Genomic DNA, 21,157 nt, shown 5'->3' on the forward strand with positions numbered 1-21,157 from the left:
ATTTCATCTTTGTCATTATATTCATTGATATTCAACTCATTCGACTAAAGCAACCAAAAAGGAGAATGATGAAAATCAAAAACACATGATTACTAACTGTATGCTTTTGGAACAAAGATCCTGCTGATGATGTACAGGCATTGTTTCAATTCCTAAACACTGGAGTTATAAGGGAGTGAAACCTTCGTCAACCCCTTTGAGCCTAAGGAGTAGTAGTTTCTTGTCAAAAAATACAAAACCCTCAATATTAACCAGGGGCAGGGTAGTCTTCAGTTAGTGCGACCGAGCGTTCAAATTTCAGGTATTCCATCAGAGGATCAATCATATTCTATCTCTCACAACAAAGAAGAAGAGCACAATCCACAATGGATGTCTCTCATTCATTGAGAAAAAGGCAGTCACAACTTTTTCAACAAGTCAATCATCAAAGTCATACAACTTGTTCCCAAACGAGACAAAAAGAAAAAAAGAAAGTTATGAATCATGATCAAAAGAAAAAAGAAAGAAGCAATAGCCCGCTAAGTCAAAAAAAAATAACAACAAAGCTTTGAAGCAAATGACTTAGGCAAAAATTAGGGCATATCCCGCTGGACAACGAACACCAATATCAAAAGAAACTTTCTGTCCAGGCAAAAGTTAGGGAAAGCAAAAGGCAAAGCACAAGAAAGAAATCCTCCAAGGGACAAGTTGTTGTGACCATCAACGAAAGCATCAAAGGGTGGCTGCCACCTCCATCAAAGCCATAAAGGATCCTCATTCATTACAACCCTTCCTGAAAGGTGAACACTCGTGTCAAGCTAACTGAACGTAAGACTGGAGAACATCACGAAGAGGGGTGGGTTAAGTAGAACTTGAGCCTTTATCCTTTGTTTCTTAAACCGTGAACCCGACCACGTTACAACCCTTAAAAGTCCTAATTGAAGCAGGGTTCGCTCCAAAAGCATGCAAACTGTAAAATCATGTCAAACTGACTCCTAATGTTGCTGTGTCATTTGTGTTAGTATCAGTACAACCTTTTGACAAATAAAACTCTTCTTTGAGATTAACATGTGCATTGCATTTCTCATTATCCTTTTTCAAAACAGAATTGTCTCTAACTTGGAAGTAAGTACTTGATACCAAGGAAAGTTCAACATTGAAGTTCCATCGAGTAATCTTACAAGGGCAAAGTTTGGTTATCCGCAAAGCAAATATCTGAAGAATCCATTTGGTGGAACAATTCCCTTCAATCTGAGGCAATCATTCCATGATCAACACTGGGGCAGACCATTACAAATCTCCATGATTCAAGCACATCAAAATTCCATCTCAAAAGATCATACAAGCTGGGGCAAGATAGAAACAAGTCATTTCTTCATCTTCAATCAAATGTCAGATATCGAGACAAGTGTCGAGGAGTCAAACCAAACACCTCGCCTCCACAAGTTCTATCCTTCAAGCTATGATCCTTTCCGCAAGGGCATCCTCCATCCACTTATATCTTGGAAACAATCATTTCATTCATACATTCATCATACATGTCATTGCATCCTCATTGGCATTTATCCCTTAATAATCCAATCATCAATAAAGCAGGGGCATCCACCCTATCTTGAATCAAGAAGAGTGTCATAACTCCACCTAATATATTCCCCACAAAAGCAAAAACCCTGACAAACCCATCAGTACACTGCATATAGAATTCATTGCATTACATCTCCAAAAGCGCATAAAACAAATCAAACATTGCATGCGAAGCATAAACCAAGTTATTCATCAGATGAGTTCCCTACAAAGCATTCAGTTGATATTCCACCAAGTATACTCAGAGTTACCATTGTGGTGTCATCTTCCAAAGTCAATCATGTTCATCTTCCTTCAACCCAGAGTTGATGATTTTTGTGTTCAACCCAGAGTTGATTTTCCCTTCATCTTTTAACTCCGAGTTAATTATCTTTTCCCTCTCACCCAGAGTTGACGGATATTGCATAATGTCTCCTGTTCCCACTCAACCCAGAGTTGACGGTTATCCTTTATCCTTCTCCCCACTCAACCCAGAGTTGACGGTTATCTTTTATTCTTCCTTCCCACTCAACCCAGAGTTGACGGTTATCCTTTATCCTTTTTCCCACTCAACCCAGAGTTGACGGTTATCTTTTGTCTTTTCCCACTCAACCCAGAGTTGACGGTTATCTTATTTCTTTCCCACTCAACCCAGAGTTGATGGTCATCCTCTATTCAATCCAGAATTGATTATCCTTTTCCCACTCAACCCAGAGTTGACGGTTACCTTTTACTCAACCCAGAGTTGACGGTTATCTTCTTTCTTTCCCACTCAACCCAGAGTTGACGATTACCTTTTGTATCTTCCCACTCAACCCAGAGTTGACGGTTATCCCTTGTTCAATCCAGAATTGATTATCTCTTTTTCCCACTCAACCCAGAGTTGACGGTTATCCTTTATCCTTTTTCCCACTCAACCCAGAGTTGACGGTTATCCTTTATCCTTTTTCCCACTCAACCCAGAGTTGACGGTTATCTTTTATTCAATCCAGAATTGATTTTCTCTTTTTCCCACTCAACCCAGAGTTGACGGTTGTTTGCTGTCCTTTCCCACTCAACCCAGAGTTGACGATTATCTCTTGTTTCTTTTCCCACTCAACCCAGAGTTGACGGTTATCTTTTCTCCTTCCCACTCAACCCAGAGTTGACGGTTATCTCTTGTTTCTTTTCCCTCTCAACCCAGAGTTGACGGTTATTTCTAATTGTCCATCTTCTCTCTTTTAGCCCATAGTCATTACCCAATTCCTTGTTCAACCCAGAGTTGAATTACCTTCTCTCAACCCAGAGTTGATATTTACCTCTTGTCTTCAACCCAGAGTCGATTTTCTTTCCTTCTTCTTCAACCCAGAGTTGATATCCATATCTTGTCCCACTAATACTGATTTCTCCTTTCATTCTCAATCCATAATTGATATTCACTTCTCATCCAATCCAGAGTTGACCCACTTTTCTTCTTCAACCCAGAGTTAAGTTCTATTTCATTTCTAACCTAGAGTTAATTTGTTCAACCCAGAGTTGATACAATCTTCCTCAATGGATTTGACACCATTCCTTCCCCAAAGGATCACATCTCTCATCAGGCAAATTTTCAGGTTCTTCTGGTATTTAATCTTCTTCTACCTTGAATGTTCGAAAGGCTAACGCCAATCTCACCATCAGGATAAAGATGATTAAATAGGGGCAGCTGTTGCACCCCAAAATTTGCCCACTTAATTTTATTTCTAATTGGCTCATGCTTCCCAATGCATCTACTTATCACACACGGGTTAAACTCCTAAATTTCATTCATTCATACTAGGTCATTTTATTTCATTTGCATATGTGGTTATATGGCCATTCATTTACACCTTATACATTATGGAGTCATTGGTTCAAAGGTTTTTTTTAACAAAATATCCAGATGATCCTTTGGAATCGAGGTCTATTTCTCAAGTTGATGGTCAAAATATATTCATGGGCATTGAGGTTTGTCTATGGTGTGCCTTAAGATCCTCTTGGCCTACAATTATCAATTCTATCGTGGATCATGCATCTTCTTTTTATTGCAAGCCATTGGTTTGTATTGGTGCTTCTATTACAAGCTATGAAGTTGATTTGCTTGAGGAGATTAAAAGTGCAAGTGTGGATTGATTCTCGATTCGACATGGTCCATTCATATAAGTTTGGATCTACTCTTTGCTTGTATCACAAATGTGGTGGAACATCGAATCCAAGAGAGAAGATTTGATCTCAAATAACAATGAAAGTAGGTTATATTTAAACAAGGCCAAATTATATTCCAAGATAAGATCACAAAAGCTCATTACAATTATCCATTCAAGTTCCATTCAAAATCCACATTACAAAAAATCCAAGAAATGTGTGGCCAATAATCATTATAATTTACATCCATATTCATTTCTAAGTCTAATCTTCAATTCTATTCCATCTTCACATTCTTCTTAAACTTCAAGATCCCTTCATTCTCCAAGGTTCCCACATCTTCATCTTTCTAACCATGCCACATCTATAAACTAAACCTGCAGCATACAACAAGAAAATCAGCATACATTAAACCAGAAAATTCACCCTGCATACAAAAAAAAAGGGAAGAACAGCAGCATTCTCACTATTAACCATCATCATTATCCCCACTGAGTTTTACTCAGAGATCCTTTAAACATTGTGGGTTCAGCCCGAATTCAATGGGTCTTAAACAATGTCAAGTCTGCCTAAGTACAAATGCCCTGAATGCTACTCACCTTATGCTTAGTGATCATGTTCCAAAAGAGGGCTGCCGCATCGTAAGTACATTGACAAATCGGTCCATGTTTTCATTCTAACCTATAGTTACTAACAGAAGTAACTAACCATTCAGTTACAAACAGAATCCATACACACACATAACAGATTTCCCAACCCTAACAGAATTCAAACTCAGTTTCTAACCAACTTCCTCTAACTGTTTTAACAAATCAGTTACAAATTTTAACCTCTCAACTAACTGTCATAACCTCCACCCAACATGTAACAAACCTTAACAGAATTTCAAAACCAATTTATAACCATATTATAACTAACCTAACTGACTATAACTGATTTTAACCACCTAACTAACAGATCCAAATTCTCAACAGAATGTAACAGAAAATCAGAGATTGAACTAACCTGAGAAAATCTATATAACAGGCTTCTCCACCTTCATTCAAGGCTCCTCCACCACTTCTCCATCATTTTCACCTCTGAACTTCTTCATCATTTAAATTCATCATTCTTCTCCACATTCTTCAATTCATCTTCTTCACTACCTTCAATCATTCATCAATCTCCGGAAAACTTCAACCACTTCCTGAACCATCTCCTTCACTCTTCCATCACTTCTGAGCTCACCTTCATCTCCAATCTCCATTGTTCATGAGCATCGTCAGTCATCACAAGCGCTCCCTCAATCTTCACCGTGGCACAATCATCCTCGGCTCTTCTCCGCAACAACGCTTCACTGCTTCGTCCTTCATCATCACTACCGAATCACCAGTTCTGGGGATTCTTCACGATTCAACCCGGAACATTACACAATCTTCATCAGATTATTCATCAGCAACTGCAGATCGCAAACAACGATAACAACAACAAACCACACAAAGCAAAAAGTGACAAGAAGAAGGAAGAGAAGTCGTAAAACAAATGAGCTAAAGAATCAAAGCTCACCTGAAGGAACTCTCTGCTCGGAGCGTTTATTTCGCTCGAGTTTGCACCGAAAGCTCCATCGTTTTCGTTCGTCTCACTCTCGATCTTCATACTAGGTATGTCGATCCTCTCCTTCTTATAGCTTATCATATCGGTTCGCTTTCGTTTGGAATTTGATGTGTGAACGCGAATCGAGATGAGGGAAATGCAAGGCGGAGGGATGAGGTATTGTTGTTGTTTGAATCAAGGTCGCTCGGAGAAGAGGATTTCTCCGGCGCCGTCGCGTTCGCGATTGAGGAGAAGAGAGGGTCTGGGTGAGAAAGATAAAGGGTCGCATACCGAACCCTAATTTACTCTCTTGTTCCTCTTTTATTTTTTTTTATTATTTCTTTTTTTATTATTATTCAATCTTTTTATTAAAATCATGATAATAATGAAATTGGATCAAAGAATAATCCTTGGGCCTGCGCAAATCTTCCCTGGGTCCAGTATCGTTTTTGCCTGTTACCACGAAAAATTATATGAAAGATATCTTGGGCCTGCTATGCTATTTACACCACCTCGAGCCCATGCCTTTTTTTGGCTGTAAAAAAAATTCTGTAACAAAAATAGTTCCTTTGGGCCAGACCTGAGCCCTGCGCCCCAATTGCCTATCACACTATTATCTTCAATTTTCACCCCTGTTTACATTTTAATTTAGATTTTAATTAGATTTTTTGTCATTTCTCTTAGTAATAAAAATGCTGACTTTGCTTATTGTTTTTAGACTTTAAATACAAATTTTGACATATAAAAATGATCACAAAAATATTAGTTTAGGCTTTTATTTTAGTTCTTTTGCTTAATTAGAATTCTTGTTTTGGTCATATAAAAATCATAAAAATAAATAGTATCTTTAATTCAATTTTGCACTATATTTTGAATCATTTGTTTTCATGTTTGGTGTTATATTTTCAAGTCATGCTTTTGTACTAATTTTGTACCATTGTTTACTTGTAATTTTTACTTGTAATTGTGGTTTCACTTGTGTGTTCCTTTAGAATTTTAGGACCCATAATCTCCATAACCTTTAGGTTAGTCTTTTCCCTTAAAATCCTAACAATTAGGTATAATCATGACATTAGGCTAGTTGATCATTTTAAGCTAGTTTGCTTTTCCTTTTTCTTTTCAACTTTAAAACATTAATAAAGGACGACGCGAATCATGCTAATGCCTTTTTTTTAGTGTGAAAGAAATGATTGGGGCGTAGGCCCCGATGTATGTTCTTTCCCACTTAGCGGAAGAGAAATGATTGAGGCGTAGGCCTCGGTGTATTTCTTAACCGCTATTTAGAGAAACGATTGTGGCGTAGGCCTCGATGTGCATTCTCTAATTATTCAAAAACTGTATTTCATTTAGAGAAACGATTGTGGCGTAGGCCTCGATGTGCATTCTCTAAATATACAAAAACTCTCTTTTATGGCATGATTCAAGTCACAAATTAATTTCCCTTAAAAGACACCCAACCAAAAACATTTCAAAATATCTAATAAAGGCTCAGAGCTAATCAAAGTGAGGAAGTGATGCGATGCCTTGTAGTAGGTTTTCGTCCATCATGAAATTACACCTAAAAGACACAAACCAATTTTCTCTCTTCTCTATCTCGCCTCCGAGGCATTCTTTAATCGGACACGTTATTTCCGCTCCATTCCCAGCTTAAGACTCCAGAGGTCGAGCAGCGGAGTGCGAATGTAACTGTCCACTAAAAAACACAAAAACAAACAAAAACTAAAGAGCCGAACTACGGCGCTCTGATTCCTGAAAAGGATACGTAGGCATTAGGTCGCGGGGCCTAAGCGAGCACAATTATTTATAAACCTTATTTTCCCCGTGTTTCTTTTCTTTCATTTGCATGCATTTCCTTAGTAATTAAGCTTTAGATTTATACACCCTTAGAATAGAACAAATGTAAGTGGATACCATCGAGTACGATGGGCGCGAGGGGTGCTAGCACCTTCCCCTCGCGTAACCGACTTCCGTACCCTATCTCTGGTCGAAAGACCTCGTTCTTATTCATCTTAGGTTTTCTGATATTCCTTTCCCTTATGGGATAAATATATTGGTGGCGACTCTGTTGTTCATTTTCGCGAGCGTGCGACACCTCCCAAACTTCTTCTTCTTGTGCTTCTAGATGAGCCTTCATTCGGATTTTCCAAAAGTCAAAATATTCACCACAAAACAATGGAGGCTTGTTGTTAGAACCACCATCTTTGAAAACCGGATTTTGATTTGCGGAAGTCATTCTGGATCTTTAGGAACAAGTTACCTATAACTTGCTCTGATGCCAAATGTAAGTATCAGATATGCCTAAGAGGGGGGGTGAATTAGGTACTTTATAATTTTTTCGGTTTTATGGAGTAAAGTGATTATTTTTCTGGTTTATGGTGAGGTTACTAAAAGATGTAAAGTGCAGAAAAATAAATGACACAAGGATATATCCTGGTTCCCCTCACAAACCGTGAGTACTCCAGTCCCCTTACGCAGTAAGAGATTTTAATATAGTTGGTATCTTGTACAAGCCTAACCAAACACCAAGAACAATCCTCTTGGACCAAGAACAATCCTCTTGGATTTTTCACTAAGACCACTTATGAGAACAATCCTCTCAAAGTGTCTAACTTGTTTCCAACAATCCTGGATAACCAGAATACAACAAGTATTTGATTTTGTATAAGAGTTTGAATAGTAGAACAATGAATCAATCACTTGATTGATCTTCCCTTTCAAGCAATTATCAATGATAGTATAGTGCTCAATGTTTATGATCAATGATATGAACTTTTCCAGACATGTATGGAACACTAATGCAAAAAAAATATCAATGTGAAAGTTTGAATATCAAAGAACACTTGGTGTAAAATTTGAGAGAATAAATGTGTATAATTGCAAAGTGAAAGAGGTGAATATGATATCTGAAAGTGAGAGTATATATAATGTCTTAACACCCCTAAGAAAGGATGAGATTATGTGAAAAGATGCAATGTTTGAATGAAATAAAATCTGACTCGTATGCACTGAAAATGAAAGAAGAAATGCTACTGTTTCAGCCGTAACGGGTTACGAGAATAGCCGTAACCGGTTACGCTGTACCGTTATAAGAAGAAATTTTGAAAATGCGTTTTCGTAACCGGTTACACCAAGAACCATAACCGGTTACGCTGGAAAGAAAAAGAATTCCAGAAGCAAAAGGAAGTCTGGCTGCGTGACCGTAACCGGTTACGCCTATAACCGTAACCGGTTACACTGAAGGAAGACACAAAAATTTATTTCTTAAGACTTCTAAAAATGCCAAGATTTTTTAGAGAAAGGACATAGTGACTTTATGCAATAATGTATGTATTTTGAGCACTATTTTATCAAGATAATAATATGTTTATACCTTAACTCCAAAGGTCTTCAAAAGCTTGTTTAAGAAACTTGATGCTATACTGAGACTTGGAGTGAATGCTCTTTGAATCTTTTTCTCATCCTTTCTTGATAGTTAGATATCCATGTTGTCTTCATCAAAACCATTTGATTGAGAAGCTTGTGTTTACAATTTTCTTGCCTTTAATCATTCAACCGGAGCTCTAGATACCAAATGTTGGAATTAAACTCAAACTTTTGAGTAATTCCTTATCACTACACAATGATAATGAAGGAAACAAGAAAGAAAATTTGGGAAGCAAAGGATTAGGGTTTACAAAAATATAAAAGAAAGAAGATGATGATTTTCTGCAGAGTTTCTCGTTGCCCACAAACTGGAAAACCCCTTATTCATTTGCAATTGCAAATTATGTGAATGCTCAACTTATTACAAAATAGGGGTCACTCCCTCTATTTATAGTTTTAGGTTTGATTTCTCCCTAAGTCGTGGTACCTTTTGACCAGTATAAGGAGTTTTTTGAGCCTCCTCCGTACGAAATTCTGCCTCTGCAACAATTTTGGAAGTCTCTTGATGTCGTTTCTTATATCCCTTATGGGAGGACTCTAGCTTAACAATCCTGACAACCAAAGTTGAAGGAGATCCGTGGAGCTTTGCTTCTTCTTGCAAAGTCTAAGCAAGCTTGACCTTTCCCAGTAGGTCGGCAAGTTCTTGTTAGAAAGCGGAACACTTCTGCTCTATGACTTCCCACATTCCCTTCCAAGTATCCCTCTTCTCAGTTAGGTTACCTACAAACAAGACGCTCATTCTGCCAACAGCAGCCAGAGAGACAAAGAAGCAACCTAGTATGTGTGGAAGGTGACCTTGGAAAAGAGCTTTATCTTTTAAGCCTCAGATAAGTTCCGGACGAAAGAGATACCCCAGTCGATACAACAACAACTTCCTCAAGAGTGCAAGGAATATAGAAGATAAGAATAACATGTAGTCGGAGGTAGGGAGTTAACGATCCTGAGGAAACGTCCCCAAATAGCCAGGTTCATTTAGATCAGCTGAAAAAAGAAGTTACAAAATCAATGGCTGAATTTTCCCTTGAAAATGAAGCAAACTCGAGTGCACTATAAGCAGCACCATGCTCTAACTAGTCACCTTAGCCTATGTGTCAGAAAGGAGTAGCATAATATTTCAATGATAGAAAGATAATTGATGCATTTGTTCTCCACAAAATTTTCAACTATCTCCAAACGTTTCACTCCTAGTTTGAATCAGACGGCGTCCTTGGGGACCGGCCACGACCGCTAAAAGACTTCCCCGACTCCTTAAGCGTTCGACAAGTCTTGGGGACAACTATTCTGTGCCGACCAAAGAACCAATTGACTGAGGCCAAACTCAATGCAAATCCACTTCACATGACCCAAAATATAAAGTCATCCCATGCAGAATACATGATACATTTTTTGATTTCCATTTTTCATTACAATCATCTTGAATCTTAAATTGACTTGAACGTTTGAATGTTAACCTTGCAAATCCACCCGTATCACCATATTAAAAATCAACACCACCGATTTAGAATTCTTCACCATTTACTATAACTATTTCTAGTTTATGACAGAATAATAATTATTAATATTCTTACAAACATCAAATTGATGTCAAATATATGGAATTTTCATTCCCGAATTACTTATTCATGAAATGTTACCTTAATAAATTAATGAACTTCCAAGTTCCATCAGCCATAACTGCATCCAACCATGCGACACAACACAAATAAGCATTTGACATTCGATAGACCCACTTATCATCAATCTGTATTTTTTTTCTATTAAAAAATATCTCTTATTTTTAGATAACCGAATTTAGTGCATACCTACTTTATCACGTCAAGTTTTTTCCATTTACTAATCTCTCTAACATAAAACTCATACTTTCACACAATTATTATGCCCCAACGACAAACCATGGCCATAGCCTAGACTTACTCTCTGAAGAGACCATTCCTCGTGTCTTTCTCTTCCACTCTTCTTATTTTCTTTTCAGTGACAACAATTCATGATGAATAAATGTTTTATTGCACTCTAACCTGACAATATTATATTCCTTAGCTGGTGTTACTGTTCAATGTTGAGTGTGTAGGGCACATTTCAAAATAGATGGTTTTTTGTATTCATTACCATTAGGCACATAAAACTCAAATAATTAAATTTATCATGAAAATGGATAAAAATATTCTATCTTACTTTATTATGAAAACTTACAATTTAAAAGCAAAACGAAAAAAGAGGTAGATAACCCCACCGCAATTAGTACCTACTCTTCCCCAAAGCATTACATCCATAATCCATTTTCACACCTTCCCAAGTTGATGATATTATATATGGTCCCATTCCAACTCATAAAGGATTGGATTTATATCTCATGAATAATAAATAATTGAAGCTCTCATTTCTCTGCTACGTAGCACTAGTAAAACGGTAATTGCAGGTTCACATTGGAGATAGAAACGGCGGAATTCTTGTGTAGATGAGTTCCAAAATAAGTATCTAACTCTCACTTTGTGGACCTCAAGTTGTTGTCTCATTAATTATTATTAGTTTAATTTGTTATGTATTTTAGTCAAACAAGGAAAACTATTAAGAATATATTTTTACAAACAATGCTACAATTCACTAGTGTGAATGCTTTGTGCCAATTTAGCTCTAGTCACTCATTGGATTTATTTGTCCAATTTCAACTTTTTTTCAATGAATATTAATTAATGTAATGAGATCAAATTATGTTTTCAATTGGGTTTGAATTCAATCTGGACATGCAAGAGAGTTAAATTTTTTATGTAAATTTTGCTGTCTATTATGATCATTTCTAACTCGAGAGATTAATCTCTGCAGTTGCATGTAGATGATATTCAATTTCATCAGGAAAAAAGATCTTTTCGAATATTACATGACCTTAAAAAATTGTCCACTAAAGAAAACCTATCATTTGCAAATTTTTTTTTGGGAGCAGTTAAAGAGCATGACATTAGCCATAAGCATCTTTCATTTTTATTTTTCTTCTTGTCATTTGATTGAACAATAGCATCTTCCTCAAAATCCAACTAAACTATTACAAGACAAAAAAGAGAAAGAAGAAAGGGAATATCAACTTTCACCAACTCAAAACTCATTTCCAAGAAGTCTCCTTCCCCTTTTCTACTCTACCTCATAAGACAAAGCAATCTTTCAACTAGTCCCTAATCTATTCCATCTCATTTATTTCACATTTTCCTTCCAAGCCACTATTCCATTAGCTCTTTCACTTCCACTCACAAAACATTAACACAAACACAAAAACAAAAGAGTTGAAAACATCTCTTACAGTTTCTTCATCTTCACCATTCTCTTATGATCTCCACAAACCAAGACCCTCTTCCCACCCACACCCATTTCTCCATCATGCTCAAACTCCTCAACAAAAACCTCCGCCGCTTCCTCTCCCATCTCCGGTGCCCAATTCACCCTCCCTCAAAATCCAAACTAACCGTCGTAATCGACAAACTAACAACCAACCCCAACCCAAAACCTCAAAACGAAACAAGCTCAAAATTTACATCAGCACTTCATCCAAAAACCGAGAAAAAAATCCGAGTGGCCACTTTCAACGCCGCACTTTTCTCAATGGCACCAACTCTTCCCAAAACAACACCATTCGAAGACGAAAACGACGTCGCTCTAAAACACCTAAATCCCCGATCAAAATCAACAAACGACAGACCAAAAAGCATACTGAAACAAACTCAACCACAACTCCCATCCATAAAATCGAAAACAAGAGTTTCGATAAATTTACCGGACAACGAGATATCGTTGCTGAGAAGCAGACAATCGAGTTTCTCGGAGCACGAGAAGGAGAGAGGGTCGACGAGTAGTAATTGGGGAGGTGTGAGGAGTGGGAGGACGTTGGTGGAGGTGTTGAGAGAAGTGGATGCGGATGTGTTGGGATTGCAGGATGTGAAAGCGGAAGAAGAGAATGGAATGAAGCCATTGTCGGATTTAGCGGCGGCTTTGGGGATGAATTATGTGTTTGCGGAAAGCTGGGCGCCGGAATATGGTAACGCGGTTTTGTCTAAATGGCCTATTAAGCGTTGGAATGCTCACAAAATCTTTGATCATACTGATTTCAGGTTCTTACTCACTTTTCATTCGCTTTTTAACTAACTTTAATCACTTTTTTTTACCAACTTTTTTGCTATTGTTTCTAAGAATATCTAATGTTAAAGAGTGCTAGTATAAACAACAAATATAATTCAATTTTTACTTTAAGTAAAAATTTATCGGATGAAATAGTGTAACCCATAAATGTTAGTTAAATTAACTGATAAGTGTTAGATAAATGTTAGTTAAATTAACTAAGTAATTTATTAACTAAGTAAGTAAGCATACTTAAATGGTTTAGATTCAATTCTTATCAATAATATATATTTTTATAATAAATTATTAGTTTAAAAAATTACACTATTGGAGAGATTTTTTTTATACTAAATTATTGATACTAATGAATTAACAATTTTGCACCTCATATAATCCATTTAGGTAGGAGAGGAAATCTTTTTGCTTTTGTGGAAGCTTCTCCGTGCTTGACCGACCTATTGCATGAGAAAGAGAAAATAATGAATTGCTTTTCTGGTCATAAAGTCACCAATTATTCCAAGACCTTTTGTATATAAAAATAACTTTTGAACCTAACACATTGAAATTTTATTTTAATTAGTAGGAACAAATGATTAAAGAATGACGTCCTCCATGTTGTTCCATACATAGCTTTACTCAAAAGTGCAAAAATATTACATCAAGGCAATTCCTGCAACTACTACGCATATATTTTTGCATTTTACTTGTTTTGTTCTACATGTCATTAACAATGTGCCAACTGTAATAGTAGCTGTACACTGTGAGCCACCAGAGGATTCATCCCACCTACTCCGGCTCGACTATTATTATAAATAAATATTCTCTTTTTAGATTTATACATATTAGATATATCAGTTACTCAATGAACATGTAAATGTATATAATAGTGATCTGAATAATTACATTGCTTATATTTAATATAACTAGATTAAGAATAAGGATCTTTACTTCAAAGGTATATCTTGCTAATAATCACTCATTAGAAAACTACAGAAATGTTGATGGTAATCCATCTTATGAAAGCAACAAGCTTGAAAATTGAACAAACTTAGTATTGAAATTTTGGGACTTAGAGAATATGATTGATCAGCAACTTGGGTGAATGTGACATGAAAAAATTGTTATTTTTTGGTCTAGGAATGTTTTGAAGGCAACTATAGATGTACCTGAAGCAGGTGAACTAAACTTTTACTGCACTCACCTCGATCACCTTGACGAGAATTGGCGAATGAAGCAAATAAATGCAATCATTCAAACAAATGATGAGCCCCACATCTTAGCTGGAGGACTTAATTCACTTGAGGAATCCGATTACTCGCAAGAAAGATGGACAGATATTGTAAAGGTATATATATTCAATAGATTATCGTTTCATTTGTCGCCATTTTTTATTATTTGGTCTTAAGATGACAAAAATAGAAATTAAATTTCTGTGTTGGTTTCTTTGTGTTAGTACTATGAAGAAATGGGAAAGCCAACACCAAAGGTTGAAGTGATGAAACATCTCAAGAGTAAAGACTACACAGATTCTAAAGATTATGCAGGGGAATATGAATCGGTTGTAATGATTGCCAAAGGACAAAGTACGCATACAATTATGAAACTTAATAATCTATTCACATAATAATTAAGTTCAACTTTGTTATTATTGTACTACTTTTTCCTAAAATCTTACTTATTATGCAGGTGTGCAAGGGACATGCAAGTACGGTACACGGGTAGATTACATATTATCATCATCGAATTCGCCGTATAAGTTTGTTCCTGGTTCATATTTAGTCCTTTCTTCCAAAGGGACCTCAGATCATCACATAGTGAAAGTTGATGTGATGATCAAAGTAAATAACAATCCTCAAGAAAACGTGACAAAGAAACCGCAACAACATAGACAGAAAATTGTAAGAATAACACATTCGACTCCGTCAAAAGGTATATGGAAAACACACAACGGGGAAGTATATTGAGTTGTTTGTTCCTCCTTAGTTTAGATGAGTGTATTTGTTTTGTTTCTGCTTCCTAATCATATATGTTATATAGCATTCTTCAAATTGAATTAGAAGAATATAAAAGAAAAGAGTGAGTGTAATGTGTAACACTTTTTTTTTTCTATTTGTATAGCTTGAGTTTCGATTAACAAATTTCGAAATCTACAGAGTGATTTGCTTCCCCTTCGTTGACAATGTCCACAAATTCACATTGAATTTCTTTTTGAGAATGAGCCACCATATGTGATGTTATATAGATTTTAGTCTCCTACAAACCACTCCAATGTATTTGCTTTAAATGTGTGGAAACCTCTTTGTATATATAGATGCAATGAGTGAAACAATCATTTTAGACCAAGCTTCTCCATTATCAGTCATTATGAAGAAAGCAAATGGGAGAGAGGTGTGTGTATTTTGCATGTGGAGGTGTTACCCTTGAATTTCGACTTACTCTTTACATTATGATCTGAAAGCATGTTAATCCAAAAGAGGAATTTTGGGAGCAGTGGGTCGAAGAGCTTTCGATTTCAGTAGTACACAGTCGAAAGTGATAGGTTTTACTGGTATTATGCTTAGAAGAAAAACTTGGAAATATTCACGTGTTTTCTAGTCAGAGGTTGGTCGAAGTCCAATTTAAGTGGATAAAATCAGACAGTTTTTCTCTGGGGTACGTGGAGGCCTGATAGGCGAAAGGTTGCATGGTTGGGACACGTGATGGCAGATGTTTAGTCGACCGTTAGGGCAGGTACTATTTTAGATGTCTATATAAGCAGCGTTGTTTGTAGTTTTTTAGGGTCCGCATTCCTGTGTTACTAAAGAAAACTCTAAATCTCTGTGCTAAAATGAGAAACGAGTGTTACTTTTTGAAAATTTACGTATGCGTACCATTTTATATCCATGCAATAATTTTCTTTTATCTTCCAAGTTCATGTTACATTCTATGCCATTTCTTTCGTGTCATTTTCTTAAATTCTGTGCATTGTTCTTTTCAATATTTTGTCATTTACGCATTAAACACAAGTCAAACAACATTAAAACACAGTATAGCACAATAAAGTCCTAAGATTTACTAGTTGATCCTGCAAAGTAAACTTTAATAAGAAACTAGCTGTTGTTTACCAAAATTCAGGATAAACAGGAGAAAGGATTATTTTTCTATGAAGCATGATGTCCGACACAGACAAAGGACGCGGAAAAAACAGTCTTGTTAATTCTCTATATAGTTGTGTGTGAGGTGTGTCCAATAATACCCAACTTGAGTTAATACAAACAGAAAGAGTTTTCAGAACACTTATCTAAGGTGTCGACGTGTCTCTTGCGATGTGAGTTTCATTTGCGGAAGTGTCAAGAGGAATTTCCGTGTTTCATAGGCATTTGAATAATGTCAAATGTGAATGATACTCAGTGGAAGGGTGTGAATAGGAGAAACTGGGATGTAGGTAGCACTCTCCTCATAAAAGTTGGAACCCAAATCCATTAGAAAAGTGCAACCCAATACATAGGAAGATAGTGTGAGGGCCCTACATTTCAAAGCAAGGCCTGGTAGTATCCAAAACCTTACAAGATTCTCTAAAAAGAAAACTGGTCCAATATGTGATGAACCTTTCTGATCATATATTATGTAATCCTGCTTGAAATGTTATCTGTTAAAGAAATCACTATTTATATTAGTCTTATCTGTTACTTCAACCTAAAGCAATCTGTGTATCTGTCTGATATATTATTAGCCCAGCCAGCTTGGTTATGGCACTAAGTGCCGTTGCATAATACTAATCCTAAAATAATAATAGAAAATCAAGTCAATACACATGCCAAGTTATCAAGAACATGACAACCCAATAATCATAAATGATGGCAGCCTGGATTTATTCACAACATAAGCTAACATGTTAGACTTGACTCCTATATACTTTTATTTTCCCAAATTATTATTGGTGTCTAAGATGTGTGGTGTGAAGTGATTTTTATATAACGAGTATTGTGGGGCGTACGCGGTGAACCGCTAACTTGACAATACCAAACTGCAGTTAGCACTGAAACAAAACTGCAATATTAATACTCTTTATTTCTATAGTTTGGTGAGTGTGTTCTAGTTGCATAAGAAGATTCTTAAAATGATACACAATGCACTGATATATACTCAAATCAGCAAAACTTGATCATGCTCTCCCTGCTACAAAGTAAAATCCAAAAAAGTAAGAATCAAAATTTGTACAATTGATGAGTATGACACTATACATATGTAACACAATGGTATTTTCAATAAACATACAATCTATAATCTAAATGTACAATCAAATCATGCCGTCACTCATCCAAATCCGAACTCAAAATCCTAGAGGCTGAGCTTCTTTCTTCCCTTAAATGACTAGAAGAATAGCGTTCACTTCCCATTTCTAAAGTGAACGATTGATAACCTGTTGGACTAGATAGCTGACCCGAGCCGCCGCTACTGCTTATAGATCTCTCAATATCAAGTCTCGCAGCAACAAGAGGAATCGGCCGTCCAGGTATCGATGGAACTAGTTCATCATCAGTCTCCATCATTTTAACAACCTGGTCCATTGTTGGCCTAGCATATAACTGTGGATGAGAACAAAGCACAGCAATCAACACATACTTTTCAAGAACTTGATTTGAACCTTGTTCTGGCATCCCATCTTCAATAACATCCAACGCCTTTCCCGTTCTAACCAACGACCAAGCCCAATCAGTCAAAGCAGAAGGATGTCCATCATCATCTGTTTGAAGAGCCTTTCGCCCACTCAATAACTCAAGAAGCACAACACCAAAACTAAACACATCACTCCTTTCTGTTAATTGTCCATACAGAGCGTACTCAGGAGCAACATATCCCATAGTTCCGGCCACCCTTGTACTCATATGAGTCATTCCTTCAGGATTAAACTTCGCAAGTCCAAAATCAGCAACTTTAGCTTCAAACTTATCATCCAAAAGTATATTATTCGCTTTAATATCCCTATGAATGATAGCAGGTTGAGCTCCGTAATGCAAATAAGCTAATCCCCTAGCAGTTCCAAGCGCAATCTTCTGACGAACCGGCCAAGTAAGTTTCGCCCCATTAGAACCAAACAAATGATCATGAAGACTCCCATTTTTCATCAAATCACAAACAATAATCCTCTGATAACCCTCTAAACGCGTCGTCGCACTACAATAGCCTCTCAAAGCCACAAGATTCACATGCCTAACACTAGCAATAACTTGAACCTCGTGAGTGAAACTAGCATCCCCAGCAGCAGAACAATTCTTAAACCTCTTGAAAGCAACTTCACTTCCATCAGACAATAGTCCTTTATACACATTCCCATAACCCCCTTTCCCAATTATATTATCTCTATGAAAATTCTTCGTCGCCTTCTTAATATCGTCAACAGTGAATCTAGTTAAAGTAGTACTATGATCCATTGTTTCCAACCCAGAAGCCGAACCCGCCTCACCGATATTAGCACCATAATCCTTACCATCCTCAATTTCCTTATCATTAAATTTCCAATAAGCCCAAACCCCTATAACTATCAACAAAAGAACCAAAGCAGAAACAACTGAAACAACAACAATAATAATAACCTTTTTCTTATTACCAGAAGAACTTCCAGAGGTGAAATCAAGAGCAAATAAACACTTAGCAGTACCAGGATCGGACGGTCCAAATTGATTTGAAAAAACAGCAGCGTAGATTGAAGGGTAGCCAGTGCAATCAGAAAGGTTACCTATGGATTGACCAAGAGATGGCAAACCAGATAAACTACTTGTACAAAGAGCACAAGGAGAATTATCTTCAAGTGATTGGTTACAACTTGTTTTCATTTTGAGAATTGCGGATTGAGGAACGATTGATTCGAATTGTTGTTTTGTAGTGACGTTGATGCAACCTTGTGAGATCCAATTGGTTTGGAAGCCGCAAGAGGAACGAATATTGAAATTCGGAGCGAACTGGTTGATGAAGGATTGGAAAGAGTCCCAGCATGGGGCGGCGGAGTTTAAGGGAGGGAGGAAGAAGTCGGTGCGGCCGAGGTAGTCGGATTGGACGAGACGGAGGGCTTGGTGGACGAATTGACAGGGAGTTGACGTGAAGGAGGACGGTGGTGTTGTGGCGGCGCCGGTGAGGACTGTTAGGATGGTGAAGTTGAGAGGACACGTGGCGGAGAGAGAAGGGTGGGGGAGAGTTGTTAGTATGGTGGCGAAGAAGAGGATGAAGATGTTCATGATAATGATTATGATGATGATGATGGTGATGATTGATGAGAGTGTTATGTTATGTATGTATGTATGTTATGTATGTGAAAGTGAAAATGAAAATGAATATGAATGAGATAGGTGGAGGTAGTTACGTTAGTGGTGGTGGTGGTGATGAGATATTGTTGTTTTCAAGTTTCAACGATGTTGTTGTTGTTGCTAAAAGAAGACAAGGCCAAAAAGGGGTAAATAATGCAGAGAGACAGACACAGTACGTATGTAAAAGAAACTAGAAAGGCTGCTGCTTGGTTTATTAGTCAGAGGATCCATTTTCGTGTGTTTACTGTGAAAGAAAGAAGACAAAGTTTTTGATGGTTTGACTAATCACTGATACATGGACCATTGATGAATCTATCGCTCTCTCTTGCTACTATTACTGCCACTTTATAATTATATATTTCTTTTGATTCAATCGTCTAGAACACACTCACCAAACTAGTAGGAATTCCATACGATACAAGAAAGGATGCTGCATTAATTTAATTGACTAGTAGTAGTAAATAAAATAAAAAAACATGGATGCTTGCTTGAAATTTAACTCGCGTGGTACTTTTGAATTACCATGTTCATAGCAAGCACAGACTACCATGTTTATAACTCAGGAGTATTTGATTGAGATTGTATGAGTTTCTTCAAGTTTAATTAGAAGTTCTAGGTTTGAATTCAGTCATGAATACGCAGTAATTTTAAATCTCTTAAGAGAAAGTTTTACTGTTTATGATCTTTACTGTCTAGAGAATTAATCTCTACATTTACGCGCAAAGGATACTCGATTTATACCAAATAATTAACATTTTCATGTATTTTGGAAAGATATCCAAAGTCAAGATGATGCATCAAAATTTATTGTTGTTATTAATATCTACATTTAAATATTTTTTTTATGTATTTTATCTCTAAATACTCTATTTTTTATCATGGCTCCTTTTAATATTTTCACAAATATATTAGGGTTCAATTTATTAAAAATCCTAATCATTAATTTCCCTCAACAAATAATTATATCTACCTATAATTATCTCAACAAGATAAGCCATACTCTAAACAATTCATAGTTATCTCAACAACCGATGATTATCTCAACAACATGAGCTATACTCTTAACAACTCATAGTTATCTCAACAATTCGTAATTATCTCAACAATATGAGTCATACTCAACAATCTCCATATTGGCGAATATCAAACCCCTATAAAGACTTCTTGCGTAAAAATTCATCCTGGAAACTGGGGAGGTACATCTATTGCTTAATACTAAGAAACATGTAACATGTCCAAGCAATGCTTGAACTTGTCACTGATAACTGGGTGTTGCTTGAAAACATGTGATGTCACATGTAAGTATGCATGTATTTAAAAGTAGAAAGTGATAGAATAGTAAGAATGTCGAACCCACAGGGAATGGAAAATAACTTAGATTGATTTGTAAAATTTTCTTTTGTAAATGAGCATGAACAAAAATAATAATAGTTAATGGTTGTCACAGGTTCAGTTTTGGAGTAAACAATGGCAAAATCCGTTTAATAAGAGTGAAATGAAATCAATAATGGACAATATGTTGGGCAATCATCTGTTATTATGACTTGTCTATTGTGTGTACTTGATGTGCTATGTCGTGTCAGAAGAGGTCAGAAAGTTATCTTATGGTGTATCTATATAGCATCAGAAACATATACAGTAAAGCAAGGGGACAAATCTCTAAGCCTCACTTGTAATTTTAATGCATGTCTGATTTTATTTCGAATGTCCTCTATGATTGTAGCTCTTTATGTCTCGACACAACAAGTTTGTATCTTTTTCTAAATTGATCATTCAAAGAAACAGATTTATGGCAATTTAATGCATGATAAAATAAAGCACTAACAACTCATCATTTAGCACAAATAACTATTTCATATTAACTTCACATAACTCAACATAAAGGAGTTTAGCTCATGATGAGCTTAGTACATACACCAATATTTGATCCTAAGCTAAACATTCTTAAACACATAGATATTGATAGCATACACTTGAGATATTGAAAACTTAAGAATAACTTCTTCGTCTTCTTGCAATCTCCCATTAGCAAGAGGCAGACTCTGTCACGCTAGATATTGGTAGCATACACTTGAGATGATGAGAAGAAGAAG

The 21,157-nt window shown here is 36.4% G+C and overlaps 2 protein-coding genes across 2 annotated transcripts; one reads left to right on the plus strand and one right to left on the minus strand.

Annotated features, from left to right (window-relative positions):
• The first annotated feature begins 11,661 nt into the window (after window positions 1-11,661).
• On the plus strand, window positions 11,662-16,454 carry LOC131643893 (uncharacterized). The gene is made up of 4 exons (XM_058914246.1): window positions 11,662-12,773; window positions 13,918-14,125; window positions 14,234-14,363; window positions 14,467-16,454. Exons 1-4 carry the CDS (start codon window positions 11,995-11,997, stop codon window positions 14,742-14,744), a joined length of 1,395 nt encoding a protein of 464 aa, XP_058770229.1. The 5' UTR covers window positions 11,662-11,994; the 3' UTR covers window positions 14,745-16,454.
• A 138-nt stretch (window positions 16,455-16,592) lies between these two features.
• LOC131643892 (probable LRR receptor-like serine/threonine-protein kinase RKF3) lies at window positions 16,593-19,412 on the minus strand. The gene has a single exon (XM_058914245.1). The coding sequence runs from the start codon at window positions 18,993-18,995 to the stop codon at window positions 17,073-17,075; it is 1,923 nt and encodes a 640-aa protein (XP_058770228.1). The 5' UTR covers window positions 18,996-19,412; the 3' UTR covers window positions 16,593-17,072.
• Between the last annotated feature and the right edge of the window lie 1,745 nt (window positions 19,413-21,157).

Source organism: Vicia villosa, linkage group LG1 (genome assembly GCF_029867415.1).
Source record: "Vicia villosa cultivar HV-30 ecotype Madison, WI linkage group LG1, Vvil1.0, whole genome shotgun sequence".
NCBI classification, from domain to species: domain Eukaryota; kingdom Viridiplantae; phylum Streptophyta; class Magnoliopsida; order Fabales; family Fabaceae; genus Vicia; species Vicia villosa.

What these genes read in the sequence shown, in the direction of transcription:
- LOC131643893 (XM_058914246.1), top strand. Translation starts at nt 11,995, where the DNA reads ATGATCTCCACAAACCAAGACCCTCTTCCCACCCACACCCATTTCTCC. An exon ending in TTTGATCATACTGATTTCAG is followed by an intron (nt 12,774 to 13,917) that starts GTTCTTACTCAC and finishes TTTTTGGTCTAG; the next exon opens with GAATGTTTTGAAGGCAACTA. An exon ending in AATGATTGCCAAAGGACAAA is followed by an intron (nt 14,364 to 14,466) that starts GTACGCATACAA and finishes CTTATTATGCAG; the next exon opens with GTGTGCAAGGGACATGCAAG.
- LOC131643892 (XM_058914245.1), bottom strand. Translation starts at nt 18,995, where the DNA reads ATGAACATCTTCATCCTCTTCTTCGCCACCATACTAACAACTCTCCCC.